Source organism: Pseudoliparis swirei, chromosome 1, assembly GCF_029220125.1.
Source record: "Pseudoliparis swirei isolate HS2019 ecotype Mariana Trench chromosome 1, NWPU_hadal_v1, whole genome shotgun sequence".
Taxonomy (NCBI): domain Eukaryota; kingdom Metazoa; phylum Chordata; class Actinopteri; order Perciformes; family Liparidae; genus Pseudoliparis; species Pseudoliparis swirei.
The window spans coordinates 11,823,201-11,847,230 of record NC_079388.1 but is presented as its reverse complement, the minus strand read 5'-3'; the positions used below and the strand labels follow the sequence as shown (position 1 = coordinate 11,847,230).

The following is a 24,030-nucleotide window of genomic DNA, read 5'->3' as shown; positions in this document are numbered from 1 at the left end:
TACAATGTTAAAATATGCTTTATTTATTTTACACAAGTTATTTTTGCATACATTTTGCAAATATTATTCAAATGTATTTAGTCTCTAAATTACAAAAAATACAATTCCACGGTAGGCTGTTGTGTGCTCTTGGACAAACGAACACAAGAACACAGTAGCTTCATAACTGTTTGAACTGACCAGACCACATACAGTACAGTTAAAACATAATTTACTATAACAGCTTAACTTTCTATGTCAAGTGCACTTCGGTGATTTGTGTTTATTATCATTATTACTGGAAGAATTGGCTCATCTGCGGTGGCGCAGCATCCATCAGTCCGTTTGGTGCAGATGTTTATGGCATCATTTCTTGGGTAGTGTGTCCATGTACTTGCAGATAATTCCCAGCATGACTTCATCCGCCCCTCCACCAATTGATAATAACCTGGAATCTCTGTAAAAGGGAGAAAGTTCACACAAACGGTTTCCTCTAACAATCGTCACAATTACACTTAATAACATAATTATAATGTCTCCCCTCATCCCCCTCAACACTGTATCCTGAACCCCTTGTTCAGCTGCAATATATGCCCCATCAGTAGGTGTCAGCATAGTGTAAAATAAGAGTGTTCAGATTCTCAATTGGTCCAACTGTGCAACAGGAGACAGACTAATTGCATGTCTTCAAGAATCATTATTGCTTACGCCATCGATCAATCTGATTTAACTTCATACATCTATATCATAAGCTGTGTAAAACTCCTGCCAACTGGTGGGGTTGCTTCTACCATAGAAATGTTATACCCTCACAAAAAGCAGCCAAATATTCATAGTTGGCTAGCAACCCAAGTCAGTGACTGATGTTGCTTTGTCTTGGCTTTGCAGACATATGTTATTTTGGATGAGATGAGAAAAGTGCACAGGGCTGAAAGTAATTGAAAACCATGGTATTTGCTCTAAATCACTGATGGAAAATATGTTTCAAAACCAGATCACCTATTAAGAGACATTTTATGTCAGATATCTTTCCTCTGACCACCTTCACCTGTAAAATCTGCTGACCAGCACGTCACTGGTGAAGCCCATTCCTCCCCAATACTGAAGACAGCTGTCACCCACTTCCCTGGCCAGGCGGCCCGCTTTTAATTTGGCCATGGATGCCAGCTTGGTGACATCATTGCCTTTAATGTACAATGCTGCAGAAAGGCAAAAGGAAGGACAGAAGAAGTGTCACAAGCATGGAAGATTGAAAAATGTCCTGTTGGATATAAGAGACATTTAAAAATATGCAGCAGGGGACACAAAGACAATAACCAAATGTGGTTCAGTGTCAGATTTAATGGTGCCTTGATTGTAGGTGCCCTCCGAAGGAACATGTGTGAGCTGCATGAAGTTTGCTTGTGTGTCTGTGCACGTGTTTATCTACCTGCAACAAACAGATTCAAACGCTTTGTTCTGTTTCTGGGCAAGCGAATTGGACCAGCGAGATGAATTCAATCAAAGCTGCTTGTCACTGGACCGGTGACAAACACAACGAGAAAATCACAAGACCGTGAACATCCACCCGCCAACAACTTATTCATATCAGAAGCACCGCAGTGTAAAGTGCATGGGATGGATTTTGGAGGAGCTGTGCATGTGCCAGTTTTCAAGTGGCCAAGCCTGTGGGTTTTGAAGTTATGCCAGTACACACAGAAACCACCGTAGTTATGTAGAGCAACCATTACTCGTTTGAACTGCCAAATCCAAGTTCCCTTGAGCAAGACGCTTCACTATTTATTGCTCCATGACAAAAATGTACATATAGAAATATATACGTAAATATAAATGAACACAATAACAATTAAATAATATAATTACATGGGAAAACAAAAACGGCAAAGTTAGCATAGCTCTTGAATGCTGGTGAAATATGGCTTGGAAAAATAAAAGAAATATGAACAGGGAGTGAAAATCAGTTTCATGCAACTCATTCATGACATTCTAGTTGCTTTGCAATTCTGATGCTAAAGCTAACATGGGTATTTTTTATGGATATACAATATCTGAAAGTGGAATAACTATATCTACATTATCTTATAAGGTAAAAGAAACTTAATATGTCAAAGGTGTTTTTGAAGATAAATGTATATTTTCAAAATAAAATTACAATTATTAGTTTTTTACTAATACATATTAATTAATACTAGCAAAAAGGTTCACCAATGGATTTGCAATTAAGTAAAAGATTGAAGGGAATAAACAGAAACAGTAACAGTAAAAAGTCACACGTACACATTCACTAGATTCATCCAAATGTAGCCAACATGAATCTTTAACTTCCGTTATGTAATGTCTGTAAATAAAAGGGATCCCACCTGTGGCGCGATAGAGGAGGGAGCGGAGCAACTCGACCTCCGTCTGCAGCTCAGCCAACCTGAAGTGAACCGACTGGTGGTGGAGGACGGGCTGCTTGAAGATCTTCCTCTGCCGTGTGTACTGGATGGTCTCCTGAATGATGTTGTCCATCATGGTCACGGCTGGAGAGGTTACAAGAGAGAGACAGAGATCTGACCTCACTACCACTAATACATTGTATTTGCATAGCGCTTTAAAAAGGTACTCAAGGCACTTTACACAATACAAACGCACAATAAAACCAAGAGAGAATACATAATGGCAAGAAACAACACACAAAGCATACTGAACTAGCCTCACAGGTTCAAAGCAGATTAAGCTGCTTTGAAAGTGGCGAGTGACGGAGAATGTCTGAGGTGATGGAGGAGAGAGTTCCAAAGAGAGGGGGCAGCAATGGAGAAGGCCCTGTCCCCCCGATGCTTGGACAGAGTAGGGGGGGTAAGGTGAGGAGCGTGTCGGTGCAGGAGGTCAGAAAGGTACGAGGGGCGAGGTTGTGAAGGGGTTTATATGTAAAGAGGAGAATCTTGAACTGGATTCTGTGTAGTTCAAAATTCTCCTACTATTCGTGTCTATGAGTGCTTGTCCTTTGCATCTCCATTATGATAAGATGCGTGGATATATGATAAGCTGCACAAAGGCTTACCAGACGCATCAGTTTCAGAATCAGGAACATGTGAAGTCTAATTTCTCCGTAACATTTTCTCAGAAGTTCTGCCAAAGGAAACATAGATGCATGCTTGCTCTTCAAAAGCAAATAACTACTCTACAGAAGATGAATGCTTGCAATGTGTGACCTGAACTCCTTAATTCTGGGATACTAGAACGGAAATGATACCATAATACAATAAATTGTGCAATTTACATCGAAGGTCTGTAGGAGCCAGTTGAGATGTGTCAGACAGACAGTGTTGAGGCTGAAGGATTCAAGGGAAAGTAAAGAAAACTAGGAACGCTGATGTCCGATGACTGGATATGCTCGGGGGGGAGGGAGACATGACGACCTGCAAGAAAAGGCTCACTCACTATTGGCCGTGGCCCACAGCCTCTCTTCCTGGAACTGAAGCATCTGATAGGTGAAGCCCATGCCTTCCTGGCCGATGATGTTCTTGCAGGGCACGTGAACGTCATCGAAGAACACTTCAGCTGTGTCTGATGACCGCATACCGAGCTTATCAATCTTACGGGCGATGTGTACTCCTACAGTGGGAAGGGAAAGACCCATTTACGTCATCATGCATCTCGGCAAAAGCACACGAATGATAACAGATCCTATTGATAGAACGGATACAGATACATTCTGCAGAGAAAAGGAAAATCCTGTAGGGACGTTGCAGTAAATAATCAGTTTTAGTAGAAGTGAAAACACAGACTCCTAAACTTGAGAGCTGTTTTCAGATGCACTTAAATCCCAGATGATTAATGTCAATGATGTTGGTACATTTTTGACCAAGAAAAAAGAAATAAATTCTGCTTTTAAAAAGAAAATCGTCCCACAAATCATGAACTGGCCTACCTGGCAGAGACATGGGCAAACAGATGAGGGATTTGTTCCTGTGTGGGGGCGCGTCGCTTGTATTGGCCAGGAGACACATCCAGTCAGCCTGGACACCGTTGGTGGTCCACATCTTTCCCCCGTTGATCACATATTCATCCCCTTTCCTCACTGCCTTGGTCATGATGCCTGAATCGATGTGTGGTGGAGCGTGTCCGTGGGTGGAGAGAGAAATACAATTTTGACCCTCAAAATTAAAAGATTTTTAGAGCAGAGGGTTTCCCCCAAGGTGTTCTTCTGAGTCTAACTCTGGCATATTCAAACATAGTACATACTAATCCAGAAAAAGGTAGTGGAACCTGACGATGGTGAATGTAGGCCGAGATGGAGTATTTAGCAATCATGCCATCCTTCTCTCTGAGAGAATATCACATTGATTGTAAAACTGTGGCTCAATCATTTCTGCAGCATGAGTTCATTCAAAATGATCCTTATGGAGCTTGAAGGAAAATGATGTGATAATAAATGACCAGAAGATGATGAAGGAGAGACGCACTTGAGACATCGGAGCCAGCTCCGACTTCACTAACTCCGAGGCAGGCCACTTTGTCCCCCATGATGGAGGGAAGGAGGAACTCTTTCTTTAGCTCTGCTGAACCAAACCTGCACACGCATACAAAGAAATAAAGTATTAATGAGCAGTTTCAACATTGATAGTAAGGGGAATCTAAGAGCAACTTTTGTTGATTTCCAACAATACCTTTATATATAATATATATATATAGACTACCGTTCAAAAGTTTGGGGTCATCCAGACAATTTCGTGTCTTCCATGAAAACTCACTTTTATTTATCAAATGAATTGAAAATTGAATAGAAAATATAGTCAAGACATTGACAAGGTTAGAAATAATGATTAATATTTGAAGTATTAATTTTGTTCTACAAACTTCAAGCTCAAAGGAAGGCCAGTTGTATAGCTTATATCACCAGCATAACTGTTTTCAGCTGTGCTAACATAATTGCACAAGGGTTTTCTAATCAGATATTAGTCTTCTAAGGCGATTAGCAAACACAATGTACCATTAGAACACTGGAGTGATAGTTGATGGAAATGGGCCTCTATACACCTATGGAGATATTTCATTAGAAACCAGACGTTTCCACCTAGAATAGTCATTTACCACATTAACAATGTATAGTGTGTATTTTTGATTAATGTTATCTTTATTGAAAAAACAGTACTTTTCTTTGAAAAATAAAGACATTTCTAAGTGACCCCAAACTTTTGAACGGTAGTGTATATATATATATCTATATACAGCTAATACAAACATTGTCAGACAAGTGGGTACAACTAACAAACTGTACAGTGCAACTGCAGAGCAGGAGACTGCTTTGAGGTAGTTCCAGTAGAACAAAGGAGGGAGTCTCATCCCGAAGCTTCCTATGCTCTCTTAGCACTGAGACCGTGTTGCAATCAAGTGGAGATGGATCCCCTAATTAAGCTCCCGAGACTCAGACTGTCTACTTCACTGAATCCAGCAGCTGGTTCATAGCAGCTTGATATCACAGAACCAAGGGTGAGACAAACAATTACTAAATATATTAATACTCAGACACTGTCCAGGGAGTGTACCTTTGATAAAAGGATGGACAACAGGATATATCTGCTCATCTTACATCAACCACTAAAATCAGTTAAACAGGGCATGGACCTTAAAAGATCTGGCCAATATATCAGAGGAATAATATTCTCCGCCAGTCAGAGTTTTATCTTCATCTGCATAAGTCGGCCAACATTAAAGTCAAATATATTTGACACAGAATACAGAAAAGAGTCCCTGAGATGATACTTCGATACAGCAGCTAATATCAGTGCCAGTTGTTTACAATACACGACGGAGCAGATGGTGCAGCAGAACCGGTTATAATTGATTCTCTGCCCCCAGAGGTGATATCCTTGTCGACTTGTGTTCATTTATTCAGCAGCAGACGGGATTACCAGCAGCAACAGTGTAGCTATAAACACTATAGTTATAGCATTTGTAGCAGTATAGAATTGATTCTAACTGCAGCACATTAAGTGCAATCAGTGCAACGCATTGCTTGTGAACAAATGCAGCCGTTAGAATAATCATTGTCCGTTAGTAGACCGATGCAACTCAGTAAAATAAACAAAAGCTAAAGATGATCGAAAAAAAGTTGACGGTCAGCTCTGCAGAGCTGGACCAAACAATGAAGAACATTTCTGAAATAAAGATGCTTTTTACTTTGTTTGGCTCTAACAGCCAGACAACCAAACTGTTGGGTATTATTTGATGCAGGTAGATCTAAGCTGCAAACCTTTCACAAAAGACAAATATCTGCAGATTTATCAGATATTGCACATGCTCGGGTATGTACTCCAGATTCTGTGGGCTTGTACCTGGCCAGTGCGGGAGTCGCCATGTCCGACTGCACACCGATTGCCATGGGGATGCCTCCACAGCGAATGTTGCCCAGCTCCTCTGAAACCGCCACGTTGTAGCTGAAGTCCAGACCCAGGCCTCCATACTCTGCAAAGGACAAAACACAGTTCATTTGACATTGTATGGATTATTCCCCCCCCCCCCCCCTTATTTATAATCTTAGATTATAGATGTGGACTTTACTCAGCTGAAGGAGAAAGCAACAATGGCGTAACCACCTGGAATAAATAAACCCCGTCACATCAGACCCCTTAACCTTTGTGTTGCCTTCGGGTCAATTTGACCCGATTCAATGTTTCACCCTCCTGTCGCCTTCGGGTCAATATGACCCGATTCAATGTTTAACCCTCCTGTTACCTTTATATTTACTAACATATTTTACCCTTGAGGTCAATATGACCCCAGCTATTAAAATCTCCAGAAAATTATTCGAATTAATATTGTTTTCCAAGTTTAAGTGTGAGGTACTTTATGTTTGTTTGTTGACTCCCGAAAGAACACCGACATTAAACATTGAATCGGGTCAAATTGACCCGAAGGCGACACAAGGGTTAAGCTTGCTTTGCACCCACCAACCCCGTCCCTCTTCCATCTTTCCTGTCGTCTTTGATAAAATCCCTGCCTGATACGTTTACATCCATAATGTTCTAAACGGATCTGTTGCCACCACAGCATGAGCTCACAGAATTACAGGATGTTATCATTAATTGTGCGATCTGTATTGATGTGTAAAAAGCAGCATGATGCAGAAGAAGGTCACCGACATCTCAGTGGCATCCCATCTGTGCTGCTTAGCATATCCAACTGGAGTTTCATCTTCTGAACAACCCATTTAGTGAAACAGTGATGTATATTTCTTTCATTCTGACAGTGGAGGCGTTCGCCAATACAGTAGGTCCGTAATGGGGTTGAACCGTGCATCACAAAACATGCGTAAAAGACCAGTTATCCTCATAAAGAGTCATCTCTTCTCCCTTTCATCATCAGTCACACCATCTTTTATGAAACAAATAGGCTTTCTTTTTTATAAGAATATACTTGCAATTTTCTTTCCACTACTGAGGGACTGAGCTGGCTAATGTGCTCTCTTTTATACTGCGTTCCGATTAAAGTTGTTTGTGGTAAACAAACACACATTCAGATCCTTTCAAACAATAAAAAAATAAAATAAAATGTAAATCACGATTATGTGCCTGTCTGACAAATGTAACATGACAGTTATTCGTTCAGGACAAATCTCTTGATTCTAATGAGCTGCCAGACAAAAGTAACAAGATGGAGCATTTGTGAAATAGTCGATGCTCAGTTTTGCCACGACTAAACTCAGTATGCCAGTGATGGATAAGAGCACCCATGGACAATTAATCAGTATTAGCACATTTACCACATGGAGGTTTACAACTCAAGCTAAGTGGTTTACTATCACTTGTCAGACTAGTTATCAAATAATGGAAAGCACAGGCAGATGCTCAGAGAGTCAGGGAGAAAAAAAGAAGACAGAGGGCAGAGTAAATGGGGACAGAGAAAAAGGGAGATATAGTATATACAGTAGGTCAGGCACACAGGGGAGCGGGGAAGCCACATAGAAGAGGAAACAGGTGCAGCTGTGCAGCGATAAGGCTCGGAGCACTGGACGCCCTGTGGTGGATAATGTGGACCGAGGGAAGGCCCGAGGTTCATCCCACTTTAAACTAGACAGCAGGCCGCCTGGTTGAACAAGCAAGCAGAAGAAAAACAAACACTCCTCTGTCACAAATGTCAATTCCATACACATGTTTCTTCTGAACACCAGATGTTCCTCAGCGTCGGTTCTCATCAGGTGGAGCTCCATATGAAGGCCGCGTTGAAGGATAAAGCTTGAGAGAATTTAAAAAAAGGTGCAGCACCAGCAAGATAATGGAAACGACAGTATGCGTTGTACGTGATGTGGGCGGATGATGAAATCACTTCTACCTGGAGGGTGACAACAGGGCCGATGAGTCGCTGTCATAATCTTGGATTCGTGCCAATTGTGTACAAATGAGTTCATTACTCAGCCCCTGGATGAATGCGTCACCATAAAGAAGAGTGACATGAACTATCGGTCTGAGAAGTCGCTGCATTAGTAATGTGTTTAACGAGAAACGCAAGACATTGTAATGCATGCATCATAGTATTGCTAAAAGTAGAAATTGTGAGAAAGGAAACCGCCTGGACACAAAAGCCTCTCCAACAGTTTATTCATCGAAACATTAGCAGCAAATGCATTCCGCTAAGGATTAAACTGTGGAGGCTGCCAGCTTCCATCTGCCATGGTGTGAACTGCGGATACCTCTCTCTCTCGGAGCAGAGGAAAACAGGCCGGGTGCCAGAGGTCATCCCCGTCTTCTCCCTCGACGTGCCGGCCTTAGGAAAACTTCCTGTTCTCGTGTTTTGAGGGTAATATAAAGCCTTTACTCGCGCATGGAAACAGAGTGGAGAATAAGTGTTGAGTGTTCTTGTCGGTGGATTGAATAAAACAGGGACAATGGTGAGTTTTGAAAGATGTTAACAGAAACATCGACTGTGTTGCCTAGCATAAATCCATTAAGTCCACTCTCCCAGTACTCAGTCCCAGTTTCCCCTGATATTAAGTCATTGGTGCCGACAGGGGAGCTCACTTGGTCATTAAAGGCTGAGAGACTCCCCGGAATCAGGAGATGGGCAAGAACGTGCAAACGGTCCGCTGCCAGATTCAAACCAGGGACAGTAAATCTGTTTTACATTATGACTTGTAAATCATGGCACTTTCTATGTTTACTGAGAAATTAAAATAAACTGCATCAAATAAATTAGTCTTACTGTTATTTGCCATAACACAATGAATATTCAGAATGTTATCCCACTTCTAGCTATAAATTGAGACACTTTCGCGTATTCCCCATGCATCCAACTAGACAGAATAAGGTCACGTCTGGTAGGATCCCCTCGCATGAGGATCTCACGTTTATAATATGAATAGGTTATGAAATCTCACAACATTTGCGGATGTTTCATCACATGACTGTCTTTTTTGTAGGGATTGTGATATGAATTTGGCATTTAGTTCTTGTCCCATTTTACCCGATGAATCATTTCTATTGAACAGCCTCCTACATTCCTGTAACCCAGCCTCTAAATAAATCTATTAACACAGTGCAGAATTATTTGAGAGTTTGCTCCATTAGTGAGCTCTGAGGCAAACATAGCCATAGTTATCAGAGGGAGTCCGATCCAGTGTGGCAACTGAGCATCCGTCTTTTTGAATACAGAACGTTTGTCCATTAGCTTTGACTGCCCAACAGATTCTTTTAGAAGAGGCTTTACAAAGTTTTAAAGACTAGACCAAAGGAATTTAAACTGTACGACAAGCATGTGAGGCCAATTTAAATGCTGAAACATGTCAACCCTGATGTTGTTTTTATATACTTAACCCAGATAACCTAACACCTGATAATACAATGCGTCTTACGCTCCACACCACCTCCTCCTCCTCCTCCTCCTCCTCCTCCTCCTCCTCTCTAATCCTGCCAACTAATGCCTAAACCTTCTGTACTCAGCACATTTTAATTCCCTCGCCCTCTCTCTTCTTTGACCTACAGACCTGTAGTGCAGTCCTCCTCCATGTTCAACACTATTTGTTCATAGTTTTTTTTCTTTTCAGCATCAAATGTGAGAACAGCTGTAATTGCTGTTTTACCACAGTGATAATATCAAGAAGAGTGGCGGTGGATTATTTGATAAATATATATTATTGTGGATATAACTGAATGCTGTATAACTGTGAAATTGTAGATCTCTGCTTCTGATTGTCAAAGCCTTTATATATTCAGAATGAATCAGACATGTACTGTGCCGCCCTTATCCTGCTCCCTCCTTCTCCTTCTCCTTCCCCCCCCCCCCCCCAGCCGTGATGCAGCTGGGTACACATCTGGAAATATGATGGAGTGGAGCAGACAGCTGTTGCACGGCGTTGCTGTGACCCCAGCAGCCATCATCACAGTGGGAACTTTTCTAAACCTTTCCAAATGTAATGTATGGCTGTCAAACGGAGAGAATATGTACGAACAATGAATCCATTTGTGAAAAAGAAATGCCTCATGCTCCTTGAAGCGGAGATGATCCGACAGGACACATTTTGATCCACTAATCCCTTCAGGAAAATTAGAACCACAACGTCTGATTCTGAGTAACTCGCTATTCTTATGTATTCTTGGATTACAACATGGGATCCTTAAAAGCAAGACCTTTTCAATTCACAGATAAGACACAGATTCACCATGGGCGTTACTTGCAGAGGCAACAGAGACCGTCTTAAAACACACATCATGAAGACAGGCGATTAAGGCATCCAGGTTAATGTACCAACAGGAAGCAGGTTAAATAGTAAAAGCAGGGCAAATGCAAAAAAGTTAAGTTTAACTTGTTAAAAACTGAATGTCATCAGTGAGACACAATCAAGCAACATTATTTTCCAACAGCACGAAAGGTGCACTGGGTTTGGCACTTTGACATGATTGTTATTCTCATTTCCCAGCAGGCTTATTATCTCCTTTGAATAGATCCTTTCAAAGAAAACAAAGATCCTTGAAAATAAAAAGGCTTCCGGGTATCAAAATCAAACAGACGTTTTCCCGAATCGCTCTGCTCTAGATAACGCACAAAACCCCCAAAGATGAATTAAACCTTCATACGTCTTTAGAAAATGTCATTTGTTTCGGATTTAAGAACAAAACAAAATAATCACTCATATTTTTGGAATCCTAAATTCCTTTTAAGGGTCTCGGGAGCTTCAACCTGTCCAGCATTTACTCTGAGTCAATGACAGACCTGACAAAGATACAGGTGGCAAGACAAACACCAATTTGCATTCCCATGAGCAACGTCATGTTAAACGCCACAGCAGGAGTGGTGACTCAAACGTGTGTTTATAAAGATGAATGTGCTTCTTTTGTCGGCTCTTACCAACTGGTTTGTTGACTCCTAGAAAGCCAGCACTTCCTAAGATCTTGAAGATTTTATGGGCTGGAAAAATCCCTTCTGCTTCCCACTGATCCACATGAGGGTTGATCTCCTGGTCGATGATCTAGAGCACAAACACAACAGAACAGAGATCGGCATAAAATCATCTTCGGCATAGTTTTTTTCTGGTGAATTTTAACCACATATCGTATGTTTTTACCGGATGATGAGTCCAACAATAAATGAGAGCCCTGCTTTTCATAAGCAAACAGCAAAGAGATAAACGTTATGAGTGAACACACAGAATCACAGTTTTACGGGTTTCCTGCTGTGCAATGCACATTTCTTCTTAAGTCTATGTAATCTATCTCTAGCAGACAGCGCGATAAGGTCTTATATATCGATGAATAGAGAGCAGGCTGGAATAATGTAATACATGGTGAATCTACAACACAATGACAGCATGCATATCAACTATGTCCTATATGTGCATGGTATCAGTCCCCTACTGAAAACTGAGGCATGGCTAGTGACATACAATATGATACACAATATGAAAAGCTGACAGCTCATAATTCAGAAGCAGGGTTTTGGCCTCAATCGCATTCCATGACATTTGGGGGCAGACACATTTGGCTTGAAACCAGACACTTATAGAATTGAGTGACAATATTGGTAACATATAATAGTAAAGTTGTCCAATAAAACCTTGGGGTTGGGGGATATGGGTTTTTCAGGGATGACACAGAGATGTTTAAACTTGAGCAGTTGGTAGCCGATATTGGGCTGATATTTATCAACTTTGCATCCAACCATTTAAAAGTCAATATTTTAATGACTCAGTGTTTCCTCCACCGTGTTATTCTTGGCAGGGTAGACAAATCTCTGAAGCAATACCCAATATCCAATTTTTGCATTTCTACAGCATGCAACAATAAAGCTCAGAACTGAAACCCATACTAATGAAATTCCTTCTTGGTTAGCAGCCACTCCATCGCTTCAGCCACAAAGCCTCGGATACCCAACTGTCTGAACATGAAGGATGGCTTTTTATTTGTTTTAATATTAAGACAATATAAAGAAGAAACAGTGTGCTATTGTTGTTAACAAATCATGTTCACTATATTAGGATGTGGATGTTATTAATTGGACATCTCAAATGTACCAGCTGTCTTTTCTGTCTCCTAAACTAAATTAAATATTTCATTCATTAGGGAGGAAACATGGATTGTAGTTCATAATAGAAAAGCTTCTTTTGTTGCCTCTTGTCACCAAATTCAAGCCTCATTGTGTTTTACGGGTGTATAAATGACTCGTGCCATGGTTTTATGTGTGCAGGGAGTTAGTGGTTTGCAGCCTGGCTTTGGAAAGAGTGATTCATTGAGAAGCTGGAAGTGGTCCGCAGCTGGAGAAGCACTTATGAATCTTTTGAGACGCTCCTGGGTGCTATATTTAAACGCACAGAATAGGCTGCAGATATATAGTGTGGTGTTTTGTTGGCAATTAATGAACAAGTCTGCCCCACACAGAAGCCTTATTTCTAAAACAGAATCTTTTAGTGCGCATGACGTAAAGAACAGTTTCTTGTAGGTATTAAGTACTGTGCCTGACATTTTAACCAAATACATATCTAAAATAAGACGTATGACTTTTTCATTCTGAATACTTTTTCACTTCAAATTAAAATGTACTCCAACGATTGGATCTGCACCTCTTCGCAAACACAGGATGAACCTCTACAACAGCGTTGCTATTGGTGTTGGCGTTATTCACTTTAATGCACACACATCTTCCATGAGCTGTGTTTTTATCAGACAATCTGCTTCACAAATGTGTTTCTCTGCTCAGTAAAATAAGTTTTAAATGGTGGACAAAGCCGAAGAAAAGTCATAATCAAAACCAAAGAGGTGTCTCATGGGACAAAAAGAGGAAACATCAAATTCAAGTCTCGGCCAATTATATGTAATGTTACAGTAAATGAACTATTTGCAATATTCTGGATTGTGAAAACCCCAGCAATGAACAACACTAGTCCTGTGTTTTTCCCATTCAAACTATAATAACACAAAGTACTGAAGAAGAATCCAATGTTTTTTTCCACTATTGCAAAAGTGATGCACACACATTTTGTCCATCCAAAACACACAAAACCAAACCAGTCAACCACTCGACAAGCCAAGAAAAACACGTTGGCTGAGGAGTATCTGTACATGAGGCGGATAGAAAACATGGAAATTGGGTTTTTACCGCTTAAAACAGAAAACAGACTTTCAACACATATATGGGGCGCATGCTTGGGCCTGAATCCATGAAAAAATCCGGTGAGCTTACATAACGTCCAACAAAGACCGAGCAGTATAAAAGGTACTTTAACCAGCAATAAACTCATCCATGTTCAAAGTTCAGATCCTTGAGGAGGGAAAGGGAGGGATGACTAGCTGCGGGAAAAAGGAAACAAAAAGGTCATATGGGAGTGATACTTCATCTCTATTGTGGACTATTTGTGTTGCATACCAGAACAATTTCACATCACTAAACTGCCAAGTCGTGGGACCGGGTCAAGAGCACCATCATGTCTTGCTAAATGTCCAGTCTGGAGCGCTTTTCCCCCGGCAAGCCGCATAAAGAGCTTCCTCGGTTTAACCCAAACGGTTGTGTGAACGTGGGTTTATTTTTTATATATTGATAGAATACAAAGTATTCAATAGACTGGAGAGCATCCTGACCAACTGCATCACTGTGTGGGGCGGAAGCTGCACAGACCACAGCAGGAACGCCCTGCAGCGCATAGTGAAGGCAGCTGGAAGGATCATGGGTGCCTCACTCCCCCCCCTCCCATCCCTGCAGGACATATACAACACCCGCCTCACCCGCAAAGCGACCTCGATTGTGAGTGACCCCTGCCACCCCTCACACGGTCTCTTCAGCCTCCTGCCCTCTGGGAGGAGATACCGGAGCCTCCGGGCTCACACCGCCAGGCTGTCCAACAGCTTCATCCACCAGGCTGTCAGGAAGCTGAACTCTCTCCCCATCCTCCCACTCCGTCCTCTTTCAGACTCACATGTCTGAATGCTGCTAGCACAATTTATGTTGTCTATATGTTCACAAGTTTTTTACTATTTTTGCACTCTATGTTGTCTATATGTTGCACAATTCACTTTATGTTGGACAGAAGAGAAACGCAATTTCGATCTTCTGTATGTTTGCACATATGGAAAATTGACAAATAAAACTGACTTTGACTTTGACTTTGATTCAGCACTTTAATTATTGTATGATATTAAGACATTTTGTCAATAAAATTTGGAAACTTATGACAAATCGTCCTACTATGAGGCGATAAACTGGGCAGCTGTCAGAGATATCGCTAAACCATTCAAATGTTGATATCTCTGGTGGCATTATATTTATAGTAGCTCACATCAGGCTATTTTCCAAATTATTCGCATGCCAAATTCTGGATTTAGATATTCATATATATTTTTATGTCAATAATTCACCAAATTAGCAACAGACATTCCCAACCGATTATCGTTTGTATAAACTACACATGTGTAAATGAAGAAGAAACTATACGCCTAATGATGGACTCAAACGTATAATGTATCAAATAAACGCATTATAATGTGTCTACAAGTTTCAGAGTTTTATAGGTGAGTTGAAAAGCGCTCACTCACAGCAGCAAACAAACTACCAAAAGGTTGAGCCACCATAGAGCAATAAACAAAAATAATTGTGTGTGTGGGGGGGGGGGGGCAGTGAAACGAGTGAGAGCTGCACATGAGGAGCCTCTTCCTAGAAGTGTTGAGGAAATATATTTTGGCTCCTTGTCCTCATTAATGGCAGAGGCTCACCTTCCCTTCTCTCACACGCACACACAGGAACCCAGACTAATTTCTTCGTATGGGAAGTGGTTATATCTATAAATGAGAGCAACACACACACACACACACACACACACACACACACACACACACACAACCTTGGAGAGTCACTAAAGGATTTCCTATAGACCCATTTGTGTACCATCTATAAACACACATTATCCGACAGTGAATTCCTTTAATAAACCATTCTGCCTCTAGTTCCCTTTCCTGCACAGCCAACATATTGTTCTGCATTTCCTTTTCACATTGTCATCCTTCCCATTATTCCCAGGACTAGTTTATTTTCAACCTCCTTGCATCCTTTTGAAGGTCTCGTCACACAACAGCTTCGCCTGCTGCCAAACGAGTTATGTTTGCAGTCTGTGTCCAAAGTCTGTCTCGTAATACGTATCCTAGATGAGTCATGCTGATTACGAATACCTGCTTCCAATGTTTATGACTAAAGTTAGCAGCCGTTGATATTTAGATTTCAAAAATAAAAACCTGCATTTCAGAATTTGCTAACAGTAACAGACAGGTGAGGGAGGCTGCGTTTTAGGGGGAAAACTTGCCGAAAAAAAACATATTTCGATAAGGGGAGTAAATCTTTACAACCTACAATTGCTGAAGCAAAGAGCAACTAGTTGGCTGCTTAACCCAATTAAAAAGTCACAAATAAAAATATACTATATACAGCGATACTGGAGAAATCGGAGTAACTACTAAACAATTAGTCCACCTTGCCTTCTCCTCCGGTGTTTTGAAACAAACGTTTTATTAACCCTTGTGTTGCCTTCGGGTCATTTTGACCCGATTCAATATTTAACCCTCCTGTTGCCTTCGGGTCAATTTGACCCGATTCAATGTTTAATGTCGGTGTTCTTTCGGGAGTCAACAAACAAACATAAAGTACCTCACACTTAAACTTGGAAAACAATATTAATTCTAATAATTTTCTGGAGATTTTAATAGCTGGGGTCATATTGACCTCAAGGGTAAAATATGTTAGTAAATATAAAGGTAACAGGAGGGTTAAACATTGAATCGGGTCATATTGACCCGAAGGCGACAGGAGGGTGAAACATTGAATCGGGTCAAATTGACCCGAAGGCAACACAAGGGTTAAGAAAACAACATATCTGCTTTGGCTAAACGACATTGACGAGCACTGGGTTGATAGGCAGTTTCACCTGAATGCCGTGGCCTCCTCAGTTGTCCAGTCACCACTAATGTTTATAGTTCTTACAGATAGCCTCCAATTAGAAACCCTCTGGTATCAGAAACGTTTCCACACGAATCATGTGTCCTGACCTACAAAGAGGGAAATGGTTTTAATATGCAGGAGTCGGCATGGTCAGCACTATCTGACAAAAGATCTCCATTTTTTGCATTATGCTCACATTTCAAAGACAGAAAATCGACATATTGTGTGCATCCACGCCTGTAAATCACACAATAATCCCTGGCATATAGAACCAGATTTTAAAAAATTCTGAATTGATAACCAGTGCTTTGAATAATTTCAGTTATCTCCGTCTCAGAGCAGAGATGCAGCACACGTTGGCCAAAGGAGGGCTGACATTGATCAAGTGGTGTGTATGAGTGTGCGATGGGTCATGAAAACACACAATCCGCAGCTTGTCAACCAGTGTGGCCTCAGTCGCCGATCACACCGAGACGCGTGGCTCGAAACGCTTCACTACTTCACTGACTTCCTCTTTTGATGCTGGTCGATGTGGACATTGATACAAGCAACTTTGAATTACGATGACCAGAATAATGTTTTCCCTCATTCCTGCTGTTGCTCTGCTGTTGAATGAGGAGGTGGTGGAAAGTATATAGTAGTCCTGGCACTCTGCCTTGTTATCCTGTATTCACCAATTCACATCTCCTTTGGTAACAGGCAAGAAAAAAACATGGACGCTTGTACCTTATCTCTATGGATATTCTAATACCTCTCCCAAGTTGAAGCATCCTCAACACAAGTTTGAACTTTGGTGAACCTAATATCCAGAGCATCTTCTGCAGATGTCATCACAATGTATAACTGCTGCGTACGCACTAAACGGGGCCTGAAGAAAAGAGGCGTACACAACTTCCCACACAGAAGTTGTGATCTATTAAAACAAACTTGTCTGGAGAATTTGCGCCCATGTACACTGAGCTGCACGTCGTAGAGGGCGAGGCAGTGAATTGAAGCCCGGCTGTAGAAAAAAAAAAATGTGAGAAGGATCATTACAGATAATGATGCCTCTCACATTTTATTCCACTTCATATCACACATTACTTTGCATTTATATATTCTCTCTATCATAAACAGTCAAACCAGCAGTGTGATGTGTGCCTAGTGTACTTAACTGTAATCACATGTCCTATTATAACAGATATAAACTGACTCAAACCTCAAATCAAACTTTAATCTCTTATCAGTGCCGTCGGCTCTCCTCAGCAGCGAGGAGCAGAGGGCCGGACTACCAGTACTCGTGGTCAGCTGTGGAGCAGCTGATGAAATCATCATCATCATCATCATCTGTCTGTACTTGAAATAGCATTCAAAAACTGCAGAACAGAGCATCATCAGTGTTCAACAATCATCTAATAATATATCATTAGGTACGATATGAGCTTTTAAAGTGTTTGTGAATAAAGTGGCAGTGAACACGACTTTATTGATTCGTTTATGGTTTATTTCACAGTGACATCCACATTATACTGCACACCAATCAACTGTAAGCAGCAATGCCATGCACGTATCACGTGTTATGTTGCACAATAGATACTCTGGAACTAGTAGGACTGAGGAAAGGGAACAAATAGGAACGCACGAGTGTTTGTGATTCACCTTAAAGACCCACGGAGCAGCAGCTCGCTTCTATGCATCAACATTCATAACGGGGGCTTTGCGGCGACCACTTATGGTTGAATGTGGGCGTGTCCAGGGCGGGGCGTAAGGCTGCACCAGCTGAAGGTCTTCAGGTTGATTTGGGGATAAATAGCTCGCTGGCAGCCGTGCGCATCATTATATAAATGTGAATACGCGTTTCCTCCCTTGAACGTACGCAAACATTTAGTGGGACTCAGACGCATCGTTATACTGCTACATAACACGACAGCTGAGTGACCTATCACCCACTTTCATTATCCTACCTCTTAGGTGGAATAACACTGCTGCTTTCAAGCAACACACAGATATCACAATACCCACCTGTCACCTGCTGAACAAAGCAACAACCTAGCTTTGTTTTCGAGGTGACGTCAACGTTTGCTACGATGTTAGCCATCCAGAATACGGCAGCGTTACCTTTCTGAGGGACTCCTTTAATGCAAAGTGCTCTGGTGTGTAGATTAGATGGTCACGCACGGTCTCTGGGGCACTGGACGGTGCGGGTATAGACGACACGTTGTCGGACAACGAGCGGACCCCGGCACGTGAGATGAATTGGTTGAAACGCCGACTGACGACAAGCTGGTTTAAACGGAGAGCTCCTCTGTGCAGCGCCATCTCTGTTCACAACGGCTTGTGTGCGCATGCGCCTCCCGTGACCGAAACAATAACCTTTTGGAACTTTGGTTTTCTCCCGCACCGGTGGGAAATTAAATGTTGATAATGTTTAACTTTCAGCTGGCTTGTCTGTTAACTAACATTAATAATGGGTGAGCCAGTATAAAAAGTACATCTTTTATTTATTTTCACTAATCTGAGATATTTTATGGTGAAATACCAGAGAGTTTTATCTCTTCAGACTTCTAGAAACAAAAAAATCACTGAATGATCAACAATAATTGCAAAGGGAAAATCCCACATGCAATGTGTGTGAAAGGGTCAGAATATATGATTCATGTTTGGGGATCATAAGGCAAAACGGTTAAAAACATCTGTTTTAAGGATTCATAGCATGTTTGTCCATTTATAGAAAATACAATGTACAATGTATTCTATTTCAGGCCAAAAAGTAAAACTATGCAGAAAAGGAGGCACCTTTAAAGATGCTAGAAAATATAAATCTCGTAAAAATGTATGAGAGAAGGCTGTGCGAACTACTAATATATATAACAACTGCGTTATGAAGATCCTTCTGTTCCTCTACTCTGTCTGAAAACTTTCCACAGTGAATAATGAAGACAGGCTAAATTATAATCAAGCACGTTTAATGACAGTTGCTTCAGTGTATTAAACAACACACAGCCCATTTGCTCAGACTACACACCACACGAGAGAAGCATTGCATAACCGTTTTTATTTATTTTGTCTTTTTAAAGAATACCATCATAAGGCTACACATCTGTCCAGAAGAAGGGGAATCATTTACATGGTAATTCATAAGGTTTTATACATTTGTTTCTCTATTATGTCTCTCCACTCTTCTCCATCTGCAAATCCATTTTATAAGAGGAGGGACAATGTCAATGGGTGCTAATCTGAGATATGAAAAGCTCCTTGTGTCCTAGCAGACGACACAGCCACCTTTCTCCTTGAAGGGGTTCTTGTCCTCTGAAATGCCTTTGACGAGGGTGTCCTCCTCCTCTGCAGCCTGAATATAGTCCTTGATTTCCTCACAGCATTTAGATGTCTAAAGTGATCAGACAAAAATATGTTGAAACACTATTATCCAGAAATGTATTTCAGTTTTACATGCTGATTTGATTAATTGTACTTTGTATAAAGTTGAAAATCATTATTTGTTGCTTGTCAAGGAAAAATTATAAAAAAGGAAAACATTTTCAGAGATGTCTATGAAAACACCACAGACAAAAAATCAACTTACCAACCACCTCTCAAGTTTTGTTTCATTTTTTAGTTGGTTTACTTGCATTTCAGCCTTGTCCTTGTCCGTCAGGTCGTCAATGTTTATGACCGGCATTCTCTGTCAAAAAATGACATATTTAGCACTCTTCACTGTCTTAAAAGTTTGCGAAGAATTCTAACTCACTCCACAAAACTTAATTGAAAGAATATAAATACTTACGGGTGCTTACAGGGAGCAGTCCTTCACCCCTGAAATCCTTCTGAAGAATCCCTCTCCTCTCCTTCACTCTGGGTTATAAAGTAACCTGCATAAACAATCCTAATCCGTTAATCTGATTAAAACAAGGCCCCACGATGATCAAGCCATGAAGTATGTTATCAAACAGGATGGTCAATCACAAGTGTCTCTTCGGCTTCTTTAGATTATTTTGTAAAACAAGAAGCTGTTTTGCTGATTACATTTGGATCTGGGCTCTTTTGACTCTGCTTTTCCTCATATATTTAGAAATGGGTTAAAGGGTGGTGCTTCATGTCAGGTCACTTTAATAAGACGGCTAATCTGTATTTAGCCTCCACATGTCAAGATGGACACCTCATTATTCCTAACGGGACTGCATGACATTTTCCAAAAGAATAATTAACATGAGATGGAACAAACAAGTGGGATATAATTATACATATATGTGTGTAATCCCTGTATTATCATTTTATTGTGCAGTTTTTATTTAAATTGAATGCTGCTTTTTACTCTGAAGATTGGGGACCTTGTGTGTGTAGTGGTGCAAACCATTACTGTTTCCTTGGAAGACTCTGGGTTGCTGCTGCAATTATTAAGCAAAACAAAAGATAACATCGACCACAAGGCTGCAACTAGGAAACATGCTTTGAGTGAAAGTGTGTGTGTGTGTGTGTGTGTGTGTGTGTGTGTGTGTGTGTGTGTGTGTGTGTTTGTGTGAATGTGTGTATGTGTGTCAGATCCAGTCAGAAAAGTATGTGATGGGCTCTTCGCAGGATGGTTCAGGCAATAACATTGTAGCAATGTTTTACAACACTGTCTGTCTCTGAGAGACAACACAATAAATAATAAATAATATAAAACTGAATTGAATAAAAACTAATAGCGTTGGAGACATTCCTGTGGATACATTACAGAGATGTTGCGTAGTTGCAGTCTCTTTGGATCACCATCATCATCATCATCATCATCATCATCATCATCATCATCATCAAAAGTGACCAACAGTGACCAGTAAAGGCAGAAGGAATTCAACTCCCTTGTAATTTCAGATGGGTTGAATATGGCTTTAGTCACTATAAACACTCCTCTATGCGACATTACCGCGTAAAGAGGAGTCTCTGTGATGTCACGTGTGCCTTAATCACCACTCTAATCGAGTTGCGCTGGCATTTCACAATGAGTCATTGCCTCCCCGCCCCTAAAGTTCTTCTTGGGAAAAACTTCCCTCAACTATATAAGTGGAAGCAACTGGGCTGGTCGGCAAAGCAGAAAAGTCCGCAGTTAAAGCAAAAGTTGCACAATGGAGTTTTGCACATTAGCGCTGTTGACACTTTTCTCCTCGGTTTACAGCGTGTTGGCGCTGTCACCTAAAGGTAAATATGTCTCTCCCGTGTCTTCACTGTTTTAGCCAACTTATTTGAAGCACTTTGTTTGTTGGCCATGATTTGCCTCCTGTGTCAGTGACGATGTCTTTGCTGCTTTCAGGCGCGTGTCTCCTTCAAGTGGACGAGGGACCTTGCAGAGCAGAACTTGAGCGCTACTACTACAATACTATCACCCAGAAGTGCGAGACCTTCTCCTATGGAGGTTGCAAAGGGAATGCCAATAACTTCAACAGTTATCAGGAGTGCCTCAAATCGTGTTTCAGAATCCCAAGTAAGTCCTCAGCGTGCTGAGCAGTGAGCACACATGTCAGATGATGGGGCACTTGCCCACTATGGAAAGTGCACTGGGTGTAGTTTACTCTCACATTTTCACTTTAATGGGTCTTTTTTGTAAAAGAAAATATGTCTTGAATATGAAGGAAGCACTTTCATGCATCTGATTGTGTCATTTTAATTTTGAACTAACTCAAGATGTGTTGCTTAACATCTTCAACCTATAACCTGGATGTTATTATTAGTTATTAGTGTTCCCAAAGCACAACACGTCCGACAAAAACAAGCTTAACTTGTTGCTTCACTTTTTATATTTGATAATGGCTTACCTTGTCTGATAAAAAATATATAAATGTGTATTTTAATCTAAATTCTAGTTAAAGTGAGTACTTCAGGATGTTACATGATGTAATCCCAATCTCACAATGTCATCCTCCCCCCTCCCAGAGGTTCCCCAAATCTGCAGGTTTCCTAAAGAGGAGGGACCGTGCCGTGCACTCTTGCGCCGCTACTTCTTCAACATGACTACCATGCAGTGCGAGTCCTTTTACTACGGTGGCTGCCAGGGCAACAACAATCGCTTCAAGGATCTCACCGCTTGCAAGGAGTACTGCAGTCCACGAAAAAGTGAGTACAAACCTATTTACTTTGAGGAGCAGCCTCTAAAGTCACGCTCACTGGCATCATCTCTGCCTGCGTGGACAACATGGTGATTATATGGTTAAGAGAGAAGGAACAAACAAGCATGCTGTGTGTAATTTAGTGCTTCTAAAAGAAATAGCGTTATACCTTCAGTATGAGTGAAAACAATGTCTCATCACGCCTTTGTGAGCAAGCACAATAGATAATGATAGTTTAGACAAAGGAAAATGGTGAAAACAATGATTTTACTTTTGGAAAACAACAATCTGACGGTGCTCTTCTTTGTGTCTTACTTCACAGCTATTCCTGTGCTGTGCCTGGATCCTCTGGACAAAGGGAGGTGTTCAGCCTCCATTCCTCGCTTTTACTACAACACAGTCACCAAGATGTGCAACAAGTTTGTCTACTCAGGCTGCGGAGGGAGCAGCAACAATTTTGTCTCCAGGCAGAGCTGCATGAGCGTGTGTGTCAAAGGTGTGTGAGAAAAGCTCACCGTTAAATATCGAGAGATGGACATTGGAGTGGATTTGATCCAGTAGGGACGCGGTTGTTGGTTTGAATTTGGAGAGAGGTTAGAAAGCCAGAGAGAAATAATAATGCTCTGCTGATTTCATTGTTAGAGGAATCTGACCGGAAAGTTATGCATGCTTTATAATGAGTATAGAAGTATCTGCACTATAATTAAAGGTCATACTAATACAGTCTTTTTTTCCAGCAGAAAAAAAACACCAACCAAGGCAAAGGTTTTCGAATGAGACGGAACCGAAAAAACCGGATCACTTTCTTGCAGGCGTAGATGTCTGCCGCTCAGGGATTCTCACTTGGACAAGTCCTTACATGAAACTTAATGAACTGATGGTTTTATGCCAAAATGTTGACGCGCTCTTGTTGTTACCAGAAGAGTCAGAGTGTCACAGACACACATTTCCGCTGTATGCTTTATGAGCTACTTCAATTGTGATTTCAAGTCAGTTTGCTTCTGCACTAATGGTCCTGATTGTGTATTTTGACATTGTATTGTGCGTAATATGTGTTGCATAAGCAATACGAACATGTTTATTTGCCAAACTATTTTATAAGCACATTTATTTTGATAAAAATATCCAAAATTGTATGAAGTATCTTGCCCTTTCTTTATACTTTACTGGTCCTGATAGTATTATTTGAATAATGAACTCAAATGGGTTACTTCAACCACAGCAGTGTTGCATATATTCAAGGGTGTCTTAATTTGTTTTTACCAAAGGACAGCAATACTGCAGCAAAGAATCAAAACAAATAACAGGCTTGACTGGTTCCTTCATTTTCTCATCACTTTCCCTTTATCTCCCGGCCTCCTCAATCCTTAGTAATGCTGCCGTCTTCCCTCCTTATCTGGAATACGATGCAAGGCACTCAAGCCTATCTCGGTCGCCTCTGCATAGCCTCGAATCAGGAAGGAAGCAATCACGCGACTGAGGCAGGTTCATTAGAACGTGTCTGCATGTTCAGAGCAGAAGAAACAGCAGGATTTGTAAAAAAAATCATAGAAGCCTCCAACAATTTTGTTTGCAATAATGCAATTCCAATAAAATGCAG

General features: G+C 41.0%; 3 protein-coding genes across 3 annotated transcripts; 1 reads left to right on the top strand and 2 right to left on the bottom strand.

The window, feature by feature from the left end:
• Positions 1–2: 2 nt before the first annotated feature.
• Positions 3–19,204, bottom strand: zgc:85777 (uncharacterized protein LOC405871 homolog). Its single transcript, XM_056418599.1, has 9 exons — positions 18,469–19,204; positions 11,305–11,425; positions 6,300–6,429; positions 4,428–4,534; positions 3,893–4,060; positions 3,403–3,576; positions 2,340–2,501; positions 1,028–1,178; positions 3–436 (listed from the first exon to the last, which is right to left on the bottom strand). Exons 1-9 carry the CDS (start codon positions 18,667–18,669, stop codon positions 346–348), a joined length of 1,305 nt encoding a protein of 434 aa, XP_056274574.1. The 5' UTR covers positions 18,670–19,204; the 3' UTR covers positions 3–345.
• A 95-nt stretch (positions 19,205–19,299) lies between these two features.
• gngt1 (guanine nucleotide binding protein (G protein), gamma transducing activity polypeptide 1) lies at positions 19,300–20,194 on the bottom strand. The gene is made up of 3 exons (XM_056418649.1): positions 20,135–20,194; positions 19,934–20,032; positions 19,300–19,738 (listed from the first exon to the last, which is right to left on the bottom strand). Exons 2-3 carry the CDS (start codon positions 20,027–20,029, stop codon positions 19,613–19,615), a joined length of 222 nt encoding a protein of 73 aa, XP_056274624.1. The 5' UTR covers positions 20,030–20,032; positions 20,135–20,194; the 3' UTR covers positions 19,300–19,612.
• Positions 20,195–21,409: 1,215 nt separating this feature from the next.
• On the top strand, positions 21,410–23,335 carry tfpi2 (tissue factor pathway inhibitor 2). Its single transcript, XM_056418611.1, has 5 exons — positions 21,410–21,525; positions 21,638–21,808; positions 22,258–22,437; positions 22,753–22,926; positions 23,169–23,335. The coding sequence occupies exons 1-5, from the start codon at positions 21,453–21,455 to the stop codon at positions 23,246–23,248; spliced, it is 678 nt and encodes a 225-aa protein (XP_056274586.1). The 5' UTR covers positions 21,410–21,452; the 3' UTR covers positions 23,249–23,335.
• Positions 23,336–24,030: the final 695 nt, after the last annotated feature.

Excerpts from the sequence above, each read along its gene's own strand:
- zgc:85777 (XM_056418599.1), bottom strand. The coding sequence starts at position 18,669 with ATGGCGCTGCACAGAGGAGCTCTCCGTTTAAACCAGCTTGTCGTCAGT. Across the intron at positions 6,430-11,304 it reads AGGAGTCAACAAACCAGTTG|AGTATGGAGGCCTGGGTCTG; the intron begins GTAAGAGCCGAC and ends TGTCCTTTGCAG. Across the intron at positions 2,502-3,402 it reads GCTGTGGGCCACGGCCAATA|CCGTGACCATGATGGACAAC; the intron begins GTGAGTGAGCCT and ends TAACCTCTCCAG.
- gngt1 (XM_056418649.1), bottom strand. The coding sequence starts at position 20,029 with ATGCCGGTCATAAACATTGACGACCTGACGGACAAGGACAAGGCTGAA. Across the intron at positions 19,739-19,933 it reads CAAAACTTGAGAGGTGGTTG|ACATCTAAATGCTGTGAGGA; the intron begins GTAAGTTGATTT and ends TGATCACTTTAG.
- tfpi2 (XM_056418611.1), top strand. The coding sequence starts at position 21,453 with ATGGAGTTTTGCACATTAGCGCTGTTGACACTTTTCTCCTCGGTTTAC. Across the intron at positions 22,438-22,752 it reads GTACTGCAGTCCACGAAAAA|CTATTCCTGTGCTGTGCCTG; the intron begins GTGAGTACAAAC and ends CTTACTTCACAG. Across the intron at positions 22,927-23,168 it reads CATGAGCGTGTGTGTCAAAG|AGAAAAAAAACACCAACCAA; the intron begins GTGTGTGAGAAA and ends TTTTTTTCCAGC.